Source organism: Pan paniscus, chromosome 22 (assembly GCF_029289425.2).
Source record: "Pan paniscus chromosome 22, NHGRI_mPanPan1-v2.0_pri, whole genome shotgun sequence".
Taxonomy (NCBI): domain Eukaryota; kingdom Metazoa; phylum Chordata; class Mammalia; order Primates; family Hominidae; genus Pan; species Pan paniscus.
The window spans coordinates 34,259,284-34,278,066 of NC_073271.2; the positions used below are offsets into that span (position 1 = coordinate 34,259,284).

At 40.8% G+C, this 18,783-nt stretch overlaps 2 protein-coding genes across 7 annotated transcripts in view; both read left to right on the forward strand.

Moving 5' to 3' along the window:
* The window catches only part of LOC134729739 (Down syndrome critical region protein 8), a 34,974-nt gene extending 20,981 nt beyond the window's left edge, over positions 1-13,993 (forward strand). The window contains exons 3-4 of the mRNA XM_063601400.1: positions 11,959-12,073; positions 13,845-13,993. Of these exons, the coding sequence (XP_063457470.1) occupies positions 11,959-12,073; positions 13,845-13,943 (214 nt within the window). The 3' untranslated portion in view covers positions 13,944-13,993. The remainder of the gene's footprint in view (positions 1-11,958; positions 12,074-13,844) is intronic.
* A 123-nt stretch (positions 13,994-14,116) lies between these two features.
* KCNJ15 (potassium inwardly rectifying channel subfamily J member 15) overlaps positions 14,117-18,783 on the forward strand; it is a 145,852-nt gene continuing 141,185 nt past the window's right edge. For 2 of the 6 annotated variants that reach the window (XM_063601395.1, XM_063601392.1), the window contains exons 1-2: positions 14,147-14,338; positions 14,475-14,626. The gene's annotated coding sequence lies outside the window, so the exon portion shown is untranslated. Of the gene's footprint in view, positions 14,339-14,474; positions 14,627-18,783 lie in introns of all 6 variants that reach the window. The other 4 variants (XM_063601391.1, XM_063601396.1, XM_055105195.3 and 1 more) reach the window with 4 other exon arrangements.

The window sequence follows — 18,783 nt, forward strand, 5'->3', positions numbered from 1 at the left end:
GCCACACCATACAGGGCCTTTTGGGGAAGTGCCAGGATTGGTCAGGAAGCAGAGGGGCTGGGAGGAAAACATGGACAAGAGCATTTATTACAGTTTCTGTGAGAAGGAACAGGTGAGGCAGGATAGACAGACTTAGGATTGTCTGGTTTAATAATTCCAAAGGGCTCTGGGCTGCAGGGGCTGTCTCTCATTGCCTGGTACCTGGCCATGGGATGATTTGGGCAGGTGAATGGTGGGGGAGGCTTGTGAGAATCTGATAAAGAAGGTCTTTGGGGCATGGGCTCTGGGTTAGTTGGTTTGCATCTGGAAGACACCCTTGTAGGCAAATAATTTACTATCTTTAGAAATTAGCTCTCCCTGGGTGGGGCAGTCTCTCCAGGGTCAGCAAGGCCCCAGATGTCAAAGCTTCAGAATTAGAAGATATGCTTAATGCATTGACCTGGAAGACCTGGGCTGACAAGAGGGACAGGGACTGCTGCCTGGTCTAAAGAGTCACCTCTTAGGACCAGTGTCCTCCCCTTTGTTAAAAGAAGACAAAGAGTCCTTGAAGAATGATCATAAAAAGATGATGCCAAAGTGTCTTGGGGAGACAGCCACATTTTTCAGAGCTGTAGCCACATGTCTCAAAGATGTAGACTTGTGGGTAAATGGTACTTGAAGCAGAAAGCAAATGTGACACTTAGTGATTGTAAGTAATCAAGATGACACTTCTTGGTAATTAGGCAGAGACGATAAGTAATTTTTTAAAAGTTTCAGATGCCTATTGCTTTTGATTTTCTCTCCTCTCTTTGTTAGTCTCCTAATGTCAATAAGTAGAATTCATGCCAATGACACCTAACATCAGTCCTTTCTCCCTGGCCCAGCAAATAAACAAAAACACAGAGGAGGCTGCCTGGAGAACTGAGTGTTGCCTCTCACCTGCAGCACACAGGACAAGCTGGGTTCTTCGGGCTCCACATTAGGGGTCTCTTTCAACCAGTACCCAGATCCCAGCCCACCTTCTCTTGGCTGAGTTCTGGAGCAGACTTCCAAGTGCTCTTTTATTTCTGTTTGGAATCTGGGAGTCTTGGTGGTTGAAGACATAAGGCACCAAGATATCTGGGCTTGGAGGGGAGGATTCTAGAGTTCTAAGCAGGGGCACTAAGCTCTAGCATTGAGAAGTAGAAATGGAAGAGAGGAGAGGGACGAGTATTGTGAACAAAAAGTTGGGGCGGCTGGGTTTTGTACACCCAGAGGTTCTCAATGAATGAGTCTCCATCAGCCCCTGAGGCTTCCTCTCTCTCAAGGGGCAGGAGAATACCTGGAGGAAGTGGGGTAAAGAGGTCATGGAGATTAGCAGTTTTTCACCCTTTGAAAGTGTTAGGCCATGTGATGGAGCCTCCAGACCCAGAATCTCATTTAGTCCTTATACAACCTGAAAAAGTCTTCCAAAACCTTAGGGGCAAACACATCCCATCTCTTTCATTTTTCCCCCCAATGAAAATGGGTTTATCCTTTAAGGGCACTCTTATTTGGAGGTCCAGTACTCCCCCCTTTGATGTTCTCTCCTCCTCAAATTGTCCACAAACCTAGAGGGCTGATGTGGTCCAAATGGACCCAGGTTTAATCAAACTGTCTCCCCAATGAAAGCTAAGCTTCAGTTGGTGCTCGCTGCCACATGGCTTGAGCTGAGTGCTGGTCCTTTCCACCTGAAAGATACTGCCGGGCAGCTGCTGACCCAAGCTCTTTCCCAAGACATTGTTTTTTTTTAAGAGTGGCCAATGATACTCACTTGGAGCTAAACTCAGCTAATAGGATGCCATGATCTGAGGGCCTCTGCCTTTAGAGCTCAACCACTAGAACAAAAGGTCTCTCCCTACCCCCTCCTTCTAAGGGTGGATTCCTTGCTACTAGCAGGGAGCCAGACAGTCTTCTTAGACGTTCCCCTGAAAGTAAAGCTGCTACCTGCTCACCCTTAGGCAGCTACACCTGATTCCAAGCTCTTTCAGTATCTTGAAATTGCTCGATTCTCTTTCTTTTTCATTTCTCAATATATTTTATTTTTAGAGCAGTTTATGTTCACAGCAAAATTGAGAAGAAAGTACAGAAAGTTTCCACACACCCCCAGTCTCCATACATGATGGCATCACCCTAGTCAGCAGTCCACACCAGAGTGGTACATTTGTTACAAATGATGAATCCGCATTGACAACTTATAATCACCCAAAGCCCATAGTCTAAGTTAGGGTCACTCTCAGTGCCATATATTTTATGTGATTTGACTATATGTAATGACAGGTATCCACAGAGATACCTGTATGACAGAGTGCCATACAGAACAGTTTCACTGCACTGAGAATCCTCTGGGATCCTCCCATTAATCACTCCCTCCCACCAACCTCTTTTCATTGTTTCCATAGTTGTGCCCTTTTACAGAATGCCAGACCATTATAATAACACAGTATGGAGCCTTTTTAGATTGGCATCTTTCTGAGTTTTGGAAATGATGTAAAAACCTGCTCTACATGTCCCTGAGAAGGTTTTGATTGGATATAAGTTTTCAACTCGCTTGTGAAAATACCAAGAAGTATCCTTGATGAATTGTATGGTAGGAATCTGTTTAGTTTTGTAAGTAACAGCCAAATTGTCTTCTGAAGTGCTAGTAATATTTTTCATAATCACCAGCAATGAATGAGAGTTCCTGCTGCCCCACATCCTCACCAGCATTTGGTGTTGTCAGGGTTTTATATCTTGTCTGTTCTAATAAAAGTGTAGTGCCATCTCATTGTTGCTTTGACTTGCAGTTTCCTGATGACATATGATGTTGAGAGTTTTTTCATATGCTCATTTGCCATCTTTATATCTTTTTTGACAGAGTGTCTGTTCAGGCCTCTTGCCCATTCTTTAATAGGTTGTTCATTTTTTTGTTGTTGTTGAGTTGCAAGTATTCTTTGAATATCTTGAATAATATTTCTTTCCAGATATGTACTGTGAAAATATTTTTCTTCCAGTCCATGGCTTGTCTTCTCATTCTCTTGACAATGTCTCTCACAGAATTTTGGGTCTTTTTTGTTTGTTTTTAAATTTCAATGAAGGTCAGCATATTACCACTGTATTCATGGTGAATTAGATTTTCTCCTGTCTTCTTCTAGGGGTTTTATAGTTTTGTGTTTACATTTAGGTCTGTGACCCATTATGAGTTAATTTTTGAAAGGGGTGTAAGGGCTAGGCCTATAGTCATTTTTTTTTTCCTGCATGTGGATGTTTAGTTGTAACAGCACCATTTCTTGAACAGATTATCTTTTCTCCATTGTACTGCCTTTGATTCTTTGTAAAAAATCATCAGTTAACTATATTTGTGTAGATCTATATCTGAGGTCTGTATTTTGTTCCTTTGATCTATTTCCCTATTGTTTTGCCAATACAACACTCTCCTGATGATTATGGCATTGTAATAAGTATGGAAGGTGAATAATATCAGTCCTTTCACTCTGTTATTCTTTAATATTGTATTGATTATTTTGAGTCTTTTTCTCCTCATATAAACTTTAGAAGCAGTTTATCAAAATCCACAAAATAATTTCCTGGGGTTTAGATTGGGATTGTGTTGAGTCTATAGGTCAACTTGGACAAAAATGGCATCTTGACAATATTGAGTCTTTATAGAAATAAAAATAAAATATTTCTCCATTTATTTAGCTGTTTGATTTCTTTCATCAGAATTTTGTTGTTTTTGTCTTGTACTTATTTTGTTAGATTTATAAGTATTTCATTTCAGAAAGTGCTAATTTTAATGGAAAACAATTTATTTTTAATTAAAATTCATTTTTAATTATAATTTAATTTATAGGAAAACAGTTTAATTTTGTTAACCTTATATCCTGTACCTTATTATAATCACTGGTTTCAGAAATTATTTTTGGTTATTTTGGATTTTCTACATAGACAACACTGTCATTTGTGAAAAAGAGCAGCCTATTTCATTCTTCACAAGCAATATATCCCCTTTTCTCATATTACTGCATTAAGACTCCCAGTAAAATGTTGAGAAGGGGTGCTGATAGAGAACATCCTTGCCTTGGTCTCGACGTTAGCAGGGTAATTTCTAGTTTCTCACCATGTTGGTTATGATGGTAGCTCTACATTTTTTAATAATATTCATTATCAAGTTAAGGAAATTCTCCTGTATTCCTTATTGAGCTGGTTTTTACCATGAAAGGGTATTCGATTTTCTCAAGTGCTTTCCTGTCTATTGATAGGGTCATGCTATTTTTCTTCTTCATATATAGGATGGATTGCATTACTTTCTTTTTATTTGTTCATTTATTTATTTTCTTTTCAACTTATTTTTGGTTGAAAGGGCACATGTAACAGGTTTGTTACATGGGTAAATTGTGTGTCATGGGGGCTTTGTGTACAGATAATTTTGTCACCCAGGTGATCAGCCTAATACCTGATAGATAGTTTTTCAATCCTCACCATCCTCCCACTCTCAACGGTGGACTGGATAAAGAAAATGTGGTACATATACACCATGGAATACTATACAGTTGTTACAAAATGAGATCATGTCCTTTGCAGCAACATAGATAGAGCTGGAGGTCATAATGCTAAGTGAATTAATGCAGGAATAGAAACTAAATAAATACTTCATGCTCTCACTTATAAGTGGGAGCTAAACAGTAAGTACACAGGGACACAAAGAAGGGAACGATAGACACTGGGGTCTACTCTCTTAAGAAAAGGCAAGATGACATTCCAGTGTCCACCTGGCTAGAACAGAAAAAGGAAAAAAAAAAAAGAACATTGACTCATTCCCAGGGCATCTTCCTACACTTAGATTCTGAAAGATACTATTCTTTCCATCACTCCTTTCCTTTCTACTCTTAGCACAAATATCCTTAAACAGAATTTTAGAGCCGAAGTCAAAGTCACTTTGTTCCACATACATACCCCAACATCTGCTACTTGTTCTCTTGATACTTAAATTCACTTAACAGGAGATCTGGCCTTTTTTTCCCCAAGCTTTAATTAATGGTTAAATCTTCTGAAAGGCTAGCAGAAGTAATCTGTTAGTGCAATTGGGTTTCACTCCTAATTCTTAGTGTCATTCTACAGTTCTTTCTCAAGCCGTGACCTGTGATCACCATGATCAGGGATTGGCAAACTACAGCTCATGGGTCAAACTCAGTGAGCTTCTTGTTTTGTACGAGCTGTGAGTGTCCACAAAAGTTTTATTGAAACATAGCCATGCTTCTTCCTTGTCCCTATTTTCAAAGACCAGTTTTGTTCTATGACAGCAGAGTTGAGTAGTTGCGACAGAGACTGTATTTCCTGCAAAATCTAAAATATTTACTCTCTGACTCTTTACCAAAAAAACCCCCAAAAAACAAAAAAAAAATTGCTAACTCCTGGTCTAGGTAGTGTGAGGTTCAGTTTCTGGCTCCAGCACTCACTATTGGGGAGGCATTAAGCCAGTGCCATTCTCCTAGGAAGTGCTCCACATAGCAGCTATTGGCACACAAGTCATGTGGAGATGGGGAATCCTAAGGAAAAGAACGATCAACTTTGGATAAACTTATTGAACTTTTAAATTCTGACAGTATCCTGCTTATATAATTTCTGCACATATGGAATCTGCATCCTGAGTTTTTTTCTATCCAGTTCATGTTTGTACAAGTATCTTATATGTGCAGATGATGAAACAGTGCCTTTAAGCAAATGTCTTTAAGCAATGCCTTTAAACAATGCCTTGAGCAAAATGATGTATTTGAGTGAGTTTATTGTCAGTATTACCAAGCACAATGTTTGACTCCTGCTTTGGTAATGTCAGGAAGTGTGGCAGATGGTGGGGAGACGAGAGGAGTCATTCAGGAAGAAGCCAGGAGCTCCCAGGATAAAAGAAGCAATTAAAATGCAACCCTTGGATGGGCTCAAATGCAGTCTGCCTCCTCTTCCTTATCACGGGCCAGATCCAGTCTTTCTTAATTGAAGGGGTCAAGCTAAAGTTCTTATCAACAAAAGTGATGTTGCTTAGGAAAGTCATATTCCTTAGCTAATTTTAGGTGCTGTTTTGTGCTTCCTGTGTTACCAACCTTCTAAACAGTAAATAAGAGAACATTGCTGTCTATAAAAAAATCTTTTAGTTGTAGTGCCAACTTACAAAAGAATTGACAAAAAGGAGTGGAAGTTCTTTTAAGTCCTTGCCAGGCTGCAGAGCAGAGCTAGAAGAACATAGTCTTAATCCTTTCCCTGCTCTTTACCTTGGGGGTGGTGGATGTTTTTCAGGGCTCTGTGAGGGGCTGGCGTGGTGTTTGGTCATGCTGACTGGGGAGCCAGATGATCTATCTGAGCTCTGGTGTTGGCTTTGCCATGTATTCTGAACCGTCGAATCAACCCCTATTCCAGGATGGTTGATTTTATGTGTCAACTTGGAGACATTTTGGGATGAAATTAACGTTTAAATTGATACACTAAGTAAAGTGCATTGCTCTTCATAATGTGGATGGGCTTCATCTAATCAGTTGAAGGCCTGAGTACAACAAAAAGACCAGCTTCCCCGAGCAAGAGGAAATTCTTCAGCAATTGCCTTCAAGAGTTCATCTGCACCATTGGCTCTCCTGGGTCTCCAGCCTGCTGGTCCACACTGGGACTTGGACTTGCCAGCCTCAATAATCATATGAGCCAATTCTTTATAATAAATTTATTTAAATACACACACACACGCGCACACACACACACACACACGCATATGCACATTTGATTTCTCTGGAGAATCCTGACAAATTTAATTCTACGAATAGAGTAAAAGTCTCTGTTAACTTATAATAAAGTTCCTGTTCATTTTAAAATAAAAAACGGTACTATTGGCTCCTGGTTGAGTCCTTGACCATCATATGCACACATGCTTTAACCCCAGACAGACAGCTTCATTCTTCTTTCTTGCACAGGCAAAACGGCTTCTCATCTTTGGAGTAGTCGAGAGTCTAGGTGCTGGATCCAGACTCCCTAGGTTCAAATCCGAGCTCTATCACTTGGTAGCTTTGTGACCTTGGGTAAACCACTTACCTACTCTAGGCCTCAATTCCCTCATCTGTAAAATGGTAAAATAAGAATACTCACCGCATAGGATTATTGTGAAAAGTAATGACTTAATGCAAGTAAAGCGCTTAACAAATTATCTGGCACTCAGTAAATGCTTGTCCCACTTAGAATAGACCTGGTTTGTCTGCAGTGATGAAACATCAGTCTGCTGAGAACTTGGCTAGAAATGCTTAAGTAGTTGAGTGGAGCCTTAAAAGAAGCAAGTAAAAAAAAAAAAAATTCTACTATGTGCCTGAAGGAGGGAGGAATGAAATCCTTGGCAAATAGAATGAATAATTTCCCCAGTTACTATTATTAATATGTATTATGTGGCTAGCTTCACCTTGTTTTCTTGCTCAGGGAAAATAATTTCTTTGAATATTGGATTGATGCTTCTATCAAAAAACATCTTCTCTGTCCTGTTTAACAGAGAAAACATGGTTCCCCTCCTCCAGTAGTTAAAGCCCTGAGCTGTGTCCTCCAGTGCCCAAGCAGATAGCATTTAGTATCTTGGGCTGTTATCAAGGAGCTTCTTTATAGAAGGAATTACACCTTCGGTGGTTGGGGGTGGGGGAAATAGTTAAAATGCAAATGTATCAGTATTTACTAGCTTTTGGAGCTCACGTCTCGCGCATTTCATTCTGAACTTTTTGCTCAATGCCTCTGAAATCACCCTTGCTAATTTAGGCCCCTCGGAAATAATTCCACCAAGGCAGAAAATTGGCAACCAAAGAAGTTTCACTGGCCTTTAGATCATTTTCTTTCTTAACTTGTAATTTTCCGTTGCTTTCTGTTCTCCATTAACTTTTCATTTGTCCATTATATTACATGTGTAGTGGCAACCTTGATTTTGATACATGATGTACATTCACTGAGCAAGGGGGTTGATCCATTATGTGGACCCCTTCTGGGAATATGTGGACTGTGTCTATCAATTTAAGAATGTTATATATGGAAACATAATGAGTATTATAAATAAGTTTTAAAAACCTATGCACACAGATAGTGAACTTCAGGGACATTTTAAATGAATTTTCCTTGTTTTTAGCTGAATACCCAATAAGAGTCTAGGTATATTATAGGTGAGTGATCTGTGCCCTTGATAACCTTGAAATTTGGAATTTTTGTACTGAATAAGATTCATGCTAAGCATTTAAGGGCAGTCTGTTGGATTCATGGCAAGTGTTATCTATTGGATTCATAAGATGGATCTTGGAGAACTTTTTATAAATAGATAATCCCATGTGCTATACCTGTGAGATTCCTAGAGCATAGAGATAATCGCTCTTTCATCATTGCCATTTATAAATGTGAAAAAAGTCTGAAAACTCAGTGAGGAGCCTTAAAGAACGTCTAGGCACCCAACTCTTGATGCATACAAGCTACCCAGTGTAAGAATGTGCATCTTATGAATACTGAATATTCAGCATTGGTTGAAAGGTGTGTGGGATAATCGTGTGATAGTGGGAGGAGGATGGCCTTTATTATTTGTAAATATGATATTTAATGCAACCCAAGTTTTAATTTTAAACCATTTCTCATTAGTGCATCTTCATATGAAATTTGAATAGTATGAAATCAATTATGTAGAGGAAAAGTACTTGACTATTGATAGGAAGAAGGAATGCTGTATTAGGAGTCAGGAGACATAGCTCAGTACTTACTCAATCTGTGACTTTCAACAAACAATTGTTCCCCTCTAAGCCTCAGTCTCCTGAGTTGTAAAATGAAAGAATGACACTGGATCCTGTTTCTAGGTTCCTTTGCACTTTCAAAATCTTTAAGAATCTTTTGTTGTTGTTGACAAAAGGATTTAAAGAGTAGGGACAAGTGACCATCCATAAGTGATGAAAAGAAAAGTTAACCCAAGAGATACATAAAGTGGGGACGCAGCAGAGTTAGAGTTGGAGAAACCAGGGAGTGAAGTCGAGGTGTGCCACATTCCCTCTAGATGACTCTTGAAGGGTTGGTTTCTCTTCTGTAAAACAGAGACCATAGCTCAGAGGTTTGTTATAAGGATTAAATGAGATAATGCATAAAACATGCTTCCAGGAATAAAGAATCATGGAAGTGAATAAGGAAGAAAGGAGATGGAGGAAGAGGAGGAAGAGAAAATGACTTAGAAAATGTGTGATTAAGTAATTAATCCTTCTAAAACTTTCACATTCAACCAAAGCACATTTGTGCATACAACTCTCATTTGTCTACCTTGGAATAATCAATTTTGTGAGTTATTCACAGAAGATGAGTGAACTCAGCCAGGTTTTCTGATACTCTGCTACCTTCTTGTTCACCTATTTTCTGACTAGGAGGCATGTAACTCAAGTTTTCATCAGCCTAAGCCCAACCACATTTTGGAGGCATGCCTGCATCACAAATTATCTTGGGCTTTCAAAAATCAAAAATAAACCACTTTACCAAAAATCAATCCCACTCCATCACTTTGGTTTCTCTGTGCCTTGTGCACCATTATTGGCATGAGGAGTTGTGAGCTAACCGTGCCACATTTTCAGGAGCCTTTGTGCCATTCTGTTTCAGCCCTTGACAGGTGCTCCTGCGGGGTTCTCAAGCTTTCCTTTTGATTTCCCCAGGATATTATCATTGTGGCTGGTCAAGGGAGGGGAAATCCTGAGAAAATCAGCTAACATTTCCTCCTGGAAAATCCAAGCTCTCTGATTAGAGGGGCAAGAAATCCAACTGATATGTATTTAAGCACTTTTATAGAATTCCCGCTATGTGCCAGGTGCACATAGTTCCTAGGTAATAGGATGCAGCAGCCAACTAGCTGACCAAGTCCTCTTGAAGCTAACATTTTAGTGGAGAATGTAGATAACCCCTCAAAAAATTAATAAAGAAGAAATAAAATTTTTGATAATGGGATGTATTATGAAGAAAAATAAAAGCAGGGGAAGGGGCAGTGAAAGTGATGGGGTGGTCTGGAAAGGTTGATCTGAGGAGGTGATTTTTGAGATCTGAATGCAGTGGGAGAACAAGCCATGGGGAGGGATAGAGAAAAAGCAATGGAGGCACAGAAAATATTAAATACACAGTGGGTGGAAACTAACAATTAACTTGGCCAGTGCAGCTGGAACAGGGTAATGGTTGAAGGACGGAGCCCATTCAGGTAGGCAAAGGTTGGAGTTTCAAGACCTTGTCAGCTAAAGTAAGGGGTTTGGATCTTATCAGAATTGAGATGGTAATCTATTGAATGGTTTTGAGTTGGAGAATGATGCAACTTATTTGCATATTAAAAAGATTACTCTGACTAACATATTGATAACAGACTGTCATGAGACCAGAGTGGAAGCTGGTTAGTAGATGACTGAAACTGTTTAGGAGAGAGAAGACCGTGCATTTCACTAGAGTAGTTATAGCAGGGGTAGTGTAGAATAATGGGATTCAGTACATATTTTGGAGAAAAATCCAGCCTGACTTTTCGCTGTGTTTATGTGGGACATAAAGGGAAAGAAGGAGTCAAGGATAACTGCTAGGTTTCTGTTTTTAGCAACTGGGTAAATGGTGGTGGTGTTAACTGAGGAGATGAGGTGCTGTATCAGTGAGGACTCATGCAGGAAAAAAGGAACCACTCCAGGTGTATTAAGTATGAAGTGGTTTAATAAAGGGAATCGAGTGCTTTCAAAAGCATTGGATTAGCTGAGGAAACACAAGTTAGAGAAGGTGCCCGGTAGTATTTAGTTCTGCTGTCACTGCTTGGGCCAGTGAATTCAGAAGTTGTTGCTACCACTCAGATGAGGAAAGTAAAGGAAACTAGTGCTGCCCTGCAGCACTGAGAAGAGTAACTGGAATGGATCACCCAGAAGCCACCGCAAAAACTCTTGTCTGCCAAAGTTTTCATGTCCTACATTGATGCATGGGGAAGAAGAGTATGTTCTGTGCTCTTTCATCTTTGAAATCTCTCACTAGTGCACCTCATTAGCAGAATATAGCTGCAACCAGAAACTGAAAGGCAGAAGAATCTGACAGATAAAGTTTGCAAAAGAAAGCATATAACACAGGACAGAGGAGAGCAATAGAATCTTGTAGGCTAAGGGACAGATAATAAAATATTTGTATTGTTATGTCATAAATCTGTGTGTCTATCGGACATCCAAGCAGAAGTGTCAAGTAGGAAGTAGAATACACAAGTCCAGGAATCATGGGAAAGGTCAAGGATGGAAATATAAATTGGGGAGCCATTAGAACATAAATGGTAATTAAAGGCATGCAAGTGGAGAGTATTATCTAAGGAATAAGTGTAGATAGAGAAAGGTCTTAGAACTGAGCTCCATATGCTTCTGGAAAAACTTGGACATTGGGGAAATTAGGAAGCACTTCTAGGGTTAAAAGGACTGAAGGCCGTGCACGGTGGCTCACACCTGTAATCCCAGCACTTTGGGAGCCTGAGGCGGGTGGATTACTGGAGATCAGGAGTTCAAGATCAGCCTGACCAAAATGGTGAAACCCCGTCTCTACTAAAAATACAAAATTAGGCAGTCATGGTGGCATACACGTATAATCCCTGTTACTTGGGAGGCTGAGGCAGGAGAATGACTTGAACCCGGGAAGCGGAGGTTGCAGTGAGCCGAGATCGTGCCATTGCACTCCAGCCTGGGCAAAAAGAACAAAACTCCATCTGAAAAAAAAAAAAAAAAAAAAAAAAAAAAGACAAGTTGGGACTGGGACCTGAAAGAAGCTCAGACAAATGGCTTACATATTGCAGTCAAGACTACAAGAGGGCTTAGAGGTCAGGAAGAAGAGGAGATGCCAGTCAATGCGACTGACAAGGTGGGAGAGCAATCTACAGAGTATGGTCCTCTGAAAGTCAAATGTCAAATACTGATGAGAGTTATGTTTTGTTTTGCTTTTGTTTTTGCTTTTGTTTTTGTTTTGAGACAGTCTCTTTCTGTCACCTAGGCTGGAGTGCAGTGGTTCAATCACGGATCACTGCAGCCTCCACCTCCCAGTTCAAGAAATTCTCATGTCTCAGCCTCCTGAGCAGCTAGGATTACAGGTATGTTCCACCGTGCCTGGCCTGATGAGAGTTTTTGTTTTTTAAATTAAATTAAATTAAATTTTACGTTCTGGGATACATGTGCAGGAAGTGCGGGTTTGTTACATAGGTAAACGTGTGCCATGGTGGTTTGCTACACCTATCAACCCATCACCTAGGTATTAAGCCCAGCATGCATTAGCTATTTATCCTGATGCTCTCCCTCGTTTCAGCCCCTCGCTGACAGACCCCAGTGTGTGTTGTTCCCCTCCCTGCGTCCATGTATTCTCATTGTTTAGCTGCCACTTGTAAGTGAGAACATATGGTGTTTGGTTTCCTGTTCCTGTATTAGTTTGCTGAGGATGATGGCGTCCAGCTCCATCCATGTCCCTGCAAGGGACATGATCTCGTTCCTTTATATGGCTTCATAATATTCCATAGTGTATATGTACCACACTTTCTTTATCCAGTCTATCACTGATGGGCATTTGGGTTGATTCCATGTCTTTGCTATTGTGAATAGTGCTGCAGTGAACATACGCATGCATGTATCTTTATAATAGATTAATTTCTATTCCTTTGGGTATATACTCAGTAATGGGATTGCTGGGTCAAATGGTATCTCTGGTTCTAGGTCTTGGAGGAATTGCCACACTGTCTTCCACAATGGTTGAACTGATTTACATTCCCACCAACAGTGTAAAAGCATTCCTGTTTCTCCACAGCCTTGCCAGCATCTGTTGTTTCTTGACTTTTTAATAATAGCCATTCTGACTGGCGTGAGATGGTATCTCATTGTGGTTTTGATTTGCATGTCTCTAATGCTCAGTGATGACAGTTTTAAGAAGATGGAGTATGAGAGTTCAACACTGTATTTGGCCAGATGGAAGCTGTAGGAAACCTTAAGCAGAGTAGTCTTCAAAATCTTGAATGAAATGGATGGAGGTGGGGATAGAGAATGTGCAGTGAGCAAATAAAGAGAGAATTTACACAATTCTTTGGACTCATTGTGATGTAATATAAAGAGAGCAGAAAAAAAGAGCAGCAGTTGGAAATGATGTAGAATCTGGGGAGAGACCTTTTAAAGAAAGGTGATATCAAGGCTTGTTTGTGGACTGAGAATGATGTGTGATCTTGGAAGTCAGCTTGAGAATGGAGCAGTCAAGACACAAATTGGTTGGCAGGTCATGATCAACATGAGAGGAATCTCTATCCTGCTTCCAGGCTATCCTTGGCACTGTGATTTTTAATAAAATAATGCACTGACTTTGCATTCAAAGAAATTACTGGACAGTCAAAATATACACACATATGCAAAAATTGAGGAGCAATTTCCCATAAAATGTAAGCAAGAATAGTTATTTTATGTTATTTCTGTAAGTGTTAGTGGCAGTAAGTAAAGAATGAATTGTAAAATTGTGACAGGGAAGGTAGAGGAGTGCTTTTTGAAACCTATTTTCCATTAGATCTTAAAGAAAGTTGAGAACATAAATTTGTGGAGAAGTGAGGGTGAATATTCTTAAGGGAGGCAGAAGCAAGGTTTAATAACAATGCAGAACAAGGAATCAGCAAAACCTGTTGAAAACGTCAGAAAACTTAGGGGAAGCTGGAGCAGAGGGTTAGAGTTGGGAGACCTGAGTGAGGGTCTTGGCTTTCACTCAGTGTGCAGTCAGGATCCACCTAATGTGGAATAACCATGGGGTTCTGGAATGGGCTGATACAGTGACATATTTGCCCATATTAGTGGATCCATGAATCATTTTCTACAAAGTCTTCTTGTTTTGTTTTTCAGACAAACCTTGGAAATCAAGAAAGTTCTGGAATGATGAAGCTGTTCATGCCAAGACCGAAAGTGCTGGCCCAGTATGAGTCCATTCAGTTCATGCCGTGACAATTTTCTTGGAACTCCTTTTTATTGTTAGTTCTCATTTGTTTCCATATTTAGTGAATGTACATTTAATTGCAAAGCTGTCATTAATAAAAATTCTTATAGTACCTCACTGCACAAACATCTTTCCTGTGTGCTAGGCATTTCCAAAAGCAGAATCATTCTGTATCTGATTTGCATCATCTTATTTAAACCAAGACAGTATTGGCCATACTGTCTACCAAAACAGGCTGTAAGAAATTACAGTAATTTTTGCAGCTATAGGATAACAATCTATCTCTTCTGGGTTTCCAGAAAGTGTTCTGCTCTATATGATTTTAAGAAAACTGGGACATTGGTGGGAGGATAGTAGTTGGGAAATGCTTCTAGGATTAAGAGGATTGAAGTTGAGACTGGAGGTAAGCTTAAAGGAATGGCTGAAGTATCCCATCAAGACATCATAGTGTCATTATAATGACCATGTTCTCTTGTGAATCCTCACCAATGGTATAGAATCCTTTGATTTCAATTTCTACCACTCTGGGAAACCCCTAGGCTTGTGCTCCTGATACATCAGCCCATTTCATGGTACGTTGAAGCATGCCTACCTGTGGGATTGCTGGATTCCCAGCCCAGTGAGGTAATGACCAAGCAGCGTCTTCAGAGGAAGGATAGCTGTACAGCGTGGTGAAGGACTCAATGAGAAGGTAATTGATGCTTCACCTTTTCTTATTTTCTGTAAAGTAGGGGAATATGAGTCTTCCACTGTGTGCTTTTTTGTTTGTTTGTTTGCAAGCAATCAAAATTCTTTAAGCTTCTTGGAGGATGGGATTTTCTAGAAACTGAAATTTTTAGGGGTGGTTGGGGTCTAAGCAATCCAGAGAAATATGAATGCAACCTCAGGGGAAAACATGAAAGGTGCTAAGGAGGAGGTAGAATAGTCCTATAAAGAAAAGGCACACACATACATGCACACACACCCTGAGACTCACACATATCTTGTTAAAAAACATTACAGCAAACTGGAGTTCTTAAATCCCCAGTGCATAGAGCTTTGGGAGGGTAATTCTGTTAACTTAAAGGGTAGTCCTCTGTAATGATTGCAGTTCTTGTGCATACTCAGCTACTGTGCTCTAATAATGTCTTACTGAGCTTGAGGATCTGTCAGGCAAAATATGCTGATCTTCTGTACCCTGGGAACTTTCTCCAAGTGAGGTCACACTGCTGCCCAGCTCAGTTCTAGGACTGCTCTGGTGATGCGATTTTATTCCATGTCCGGTGATTTAGAAAACACAGAGTTTTGAGTTTGGGTTCCTTCTAATGAATCCATTAGTGGTTGTGGTGGGTTTCACTGATTTCTTCCTGATGATTTGTCTTCTCTTTAAAACTGGTGCTATTTGTGGTTTAGTGATATGTACTTGTAAGGATTTGGGTCTGATGTTTGGTCCATCAGCCAGATCATCTGCAGTTTGGGATTCTTGATAATCTAAGACCCAATGTCTGACCCCTTCTGACCTCATTCTGTACATGCTGTTTAGTTACAGTATGAGCTTGTTCCTTAAACGTTCCAACAGCCACTGGGCTTTCAACAAATGTAACTGAATGAAAGACAAATCTTTCATGTGCAGATTTGCCTGTCTAAAACACAGAGTTAAAAACACCTCTCATTACCTCCTTATAATTATATGCTTGGCCTCCTTTGAAGCCAAGGTATGGCTTTTCAAGCCAGTTGCCCTGTGATGTGAGAGGGCAGCACCTTTCTGAAGACGGTTCTCACTACTGCTACACCTTGTGCTGCTGAAAGCAGCAGGAGCTCTGCAGGTGAATGTGATTTCTCTGTAGCTGCCCAAGTCAGGGCCCTGTATCCTATGGTTGCTCAGGGGGACTCTTGGGCAGAAGATGCCTGCAGATCAGCTTTGTAGTGACCTCCACCATCCTGGTCTCAGCCATTTTTCCTTGGCACCATCCAGGCCGAGCTTATTGCAGCGAGGACCAAGATGTCCTCATCCTCAAGCATGCCTGCCTCATGCAAATAGAGTGAAGCCGGCTCATTTCCAGCATTTTCTTTCTGACATTAAATGTTTTTCTGGCAGTAGGTTTAATATTACTCTAGGCAAAACCCTAGGGTTTTACACAAATCATTTATCATTTGGATGTAATTCTCACTATTTAAGCACCTCCAGTTTCTACGTTATTGAATGAGACACTGTGGCCCTCACCCTTCCATCAGGATGGATTGGGTGAAGGGTCTTATCTAAAATTCCCAGTGTGCTCTAATTGTCAATCAACAATTCAAATTAAACAAGTGACCTCCACTACCTACAGGATAGACTTGGTGCAAGTCTAGTTTTAGTGTGAAAAGCAATTTCCATATAGACATAGACCATAAAGGGGGGCTCCTGTAAGGGTCTGAACAATAGGTCATTGTATGTGACTAGAAAAGTGGGGAGAAAAAAACAGAGAAATCTCCCTATGGGTGCAGCGTTTTTGGTTTTATAGAAAGAGAGAAAAACAACTCTTTTTGAATCAAATCATCAGGCACAAAAAACAAATGCTGCCAGAGTAATTATCCCTGGAAAAACTCAGTCCTGAGGGCTCTCCACGCCATAGGCTTCCTGATGCCACCTGCAGCTCATCCCAAGAAAGGGTTGGAGATGCATCAGCAGCCTTCGGCAAAGGGGAAACACCGTGCAGCAGGGCTGACTTGGCAAAGAGGCACCCCCAGAGGAATGCGAGGTGCAGCTTCTCTCCCTTTCCTTCTTGCCATGTGCTGAGAGCCCATGACCCCAGGATCTTTCTGCCATCCTTCCCCTCAGGTTGCTTAGACAAGGAACTTAACTGCACTTCAACTACTGAACAGTAGAATGGGGTCCTAATTGTAACCCTGTCATGGATTTTGAAGGATTTAATGAGACAATCCATGGGAAATGCTTAGCACACAGTATGCCCCCAAGTCAGTGAAGTTGCTTCCATTCCCAACCTCGGTCTTCAGTCCCTGGTCATCTCACAAGCAACTAAGGACTCAACATTAATTCAAGGGACAGATCTGATTGGAGGGGCCTCCAAGATGAGGGAAGGTCCTCTCGGCCACTAGGGGGCACTAACTACATGGAAAACAAGCACTGAATTTCGGGGACTCGCTCCACTGCCCTGCAATGTAAATCCTGTAACTCATTTAATTTTCTTGGAGCAAAGTTTGGGAATGGTTGATACAGATGGTGCTATTTCTGCTTGGGAAGGTGGTTACACTTACATGTCAAATGAAGAAACTTTTCTTAGCTCCTCCCTGTGACTCACCAGCTCCAGCTATTATGAACTCATACTTTAAAATATTTTTTTCTATTCAGCCCCATTTACTTTCAGTCCTCTTTCTTCTGTATTCTCCAATTCCTGGAAAAATAGACAATATCCTTAGTTGTGTGGAAGAGGAAGAAGAGTTATGTAGAAGAAAGAAGCATCCTTACTGTAAAATGTTTCTGACTTTTTGAGCCAACCACGTCTGGATCAGATGTTTCCATCTAGAGTCATACCTTTTCATAGCCTTTTAAACCTGGCTCATGAGAGGAAAGAGAGAGTGCAACGTCCCTGAGATATCTAGGAAACCATGGAGAATTTCTTATCAGAATTAACCCCTATTGTTTTGAAAGTAACTAGATCCTAGGAAGCATGAGATGCCACGGGCTTCCCAGAACCCATAGCATGTGAGAAAGAACTGGAATACAGGGTGAGGTGTGATGAATCGAACTGCTTTTCCCAGAACACAGAATACAGCCAAGGTATGAAAGCTGTTCCCCAGAGGGGAAAAATGTACACTGGCCAATGAGGGTGCATCCAAGAGCCTGTAGGCTTTCTTGGGCATTGATTAAACCAATATGCCAGGCATCACCTGCTTGAGAATTACTAGAGATGTTTGTCAAACCCCCAGTCTCTGGAATTAGACTACCTTGATGTACATCTCAGAAATATGCAACTACTTTGAGGTGGTTTTACATTTCCTAAAATTTAAGAACAATTGCTCTAGAAGATAATAATTCTACCTCCACTGACACTGGAAATACATGTAAGGATGGCTCTGCATGTCCTTCATCACAGCAAGTTGACATTTTCTAGAATCACTGAAAGGAATTATTGCTATAAAAAATCCAATCCAACAATAAAGCCCCAGATGATCAGAATTGTTCATCCCGAAACTCTTCATGTCCCAGAATTGCACATGGTGTCTGGGACACTTGCTGGAGTGGATTCCTGTGATCGGTGACCTCCCAGTTTGTGTGCCGACAGGGCTTAGAGCTGCAGGCGATGTAGTTGCTACATGGTATCTCAGTGTCAAGAATCAACAGTTCCATGGAGCCAAGAGGGTGCAGGTTGGCAGTGGTGGGGTGGGGGGATCTGTTTGCAAGACGGTGTCATGGAGCCTTTCTGTGGCATTGAAGGAACAAAGATACAGGGGCACAAAGGACATGGCACTTTGTGCTGCTGGCACTGTTTCTACGTTGAGTGACCTCCCCAGGAAATCCCCACTGAAACACAAGGTGAGTTTTGCCAGATTTAAACAAGATAATTCCAATGAGTTTATCAGGAAGTGGAAATGGAGAGAACATTGGAAATCTGTTTTCAGACATCCCGTGTCCATTTCTGTTTCTGGAAACCACTTCGAGATGAACCTTGGACTCAGTTCATCTTCCCTTTGCTCTACATTCTCTGATTTCCAAGCAATAAAACCAACAGGGTTATATTTCTCTGGACAAGACCCTCACCTATCAGCAGAAACAGAAAAGCAAATCCTCCCTGAAACAGCAGCTTGGGGAAGTGGCCCATTGGATGCCTTTTTCTAGGGCTGTACTGTGAGAAAATGTCTTTCATT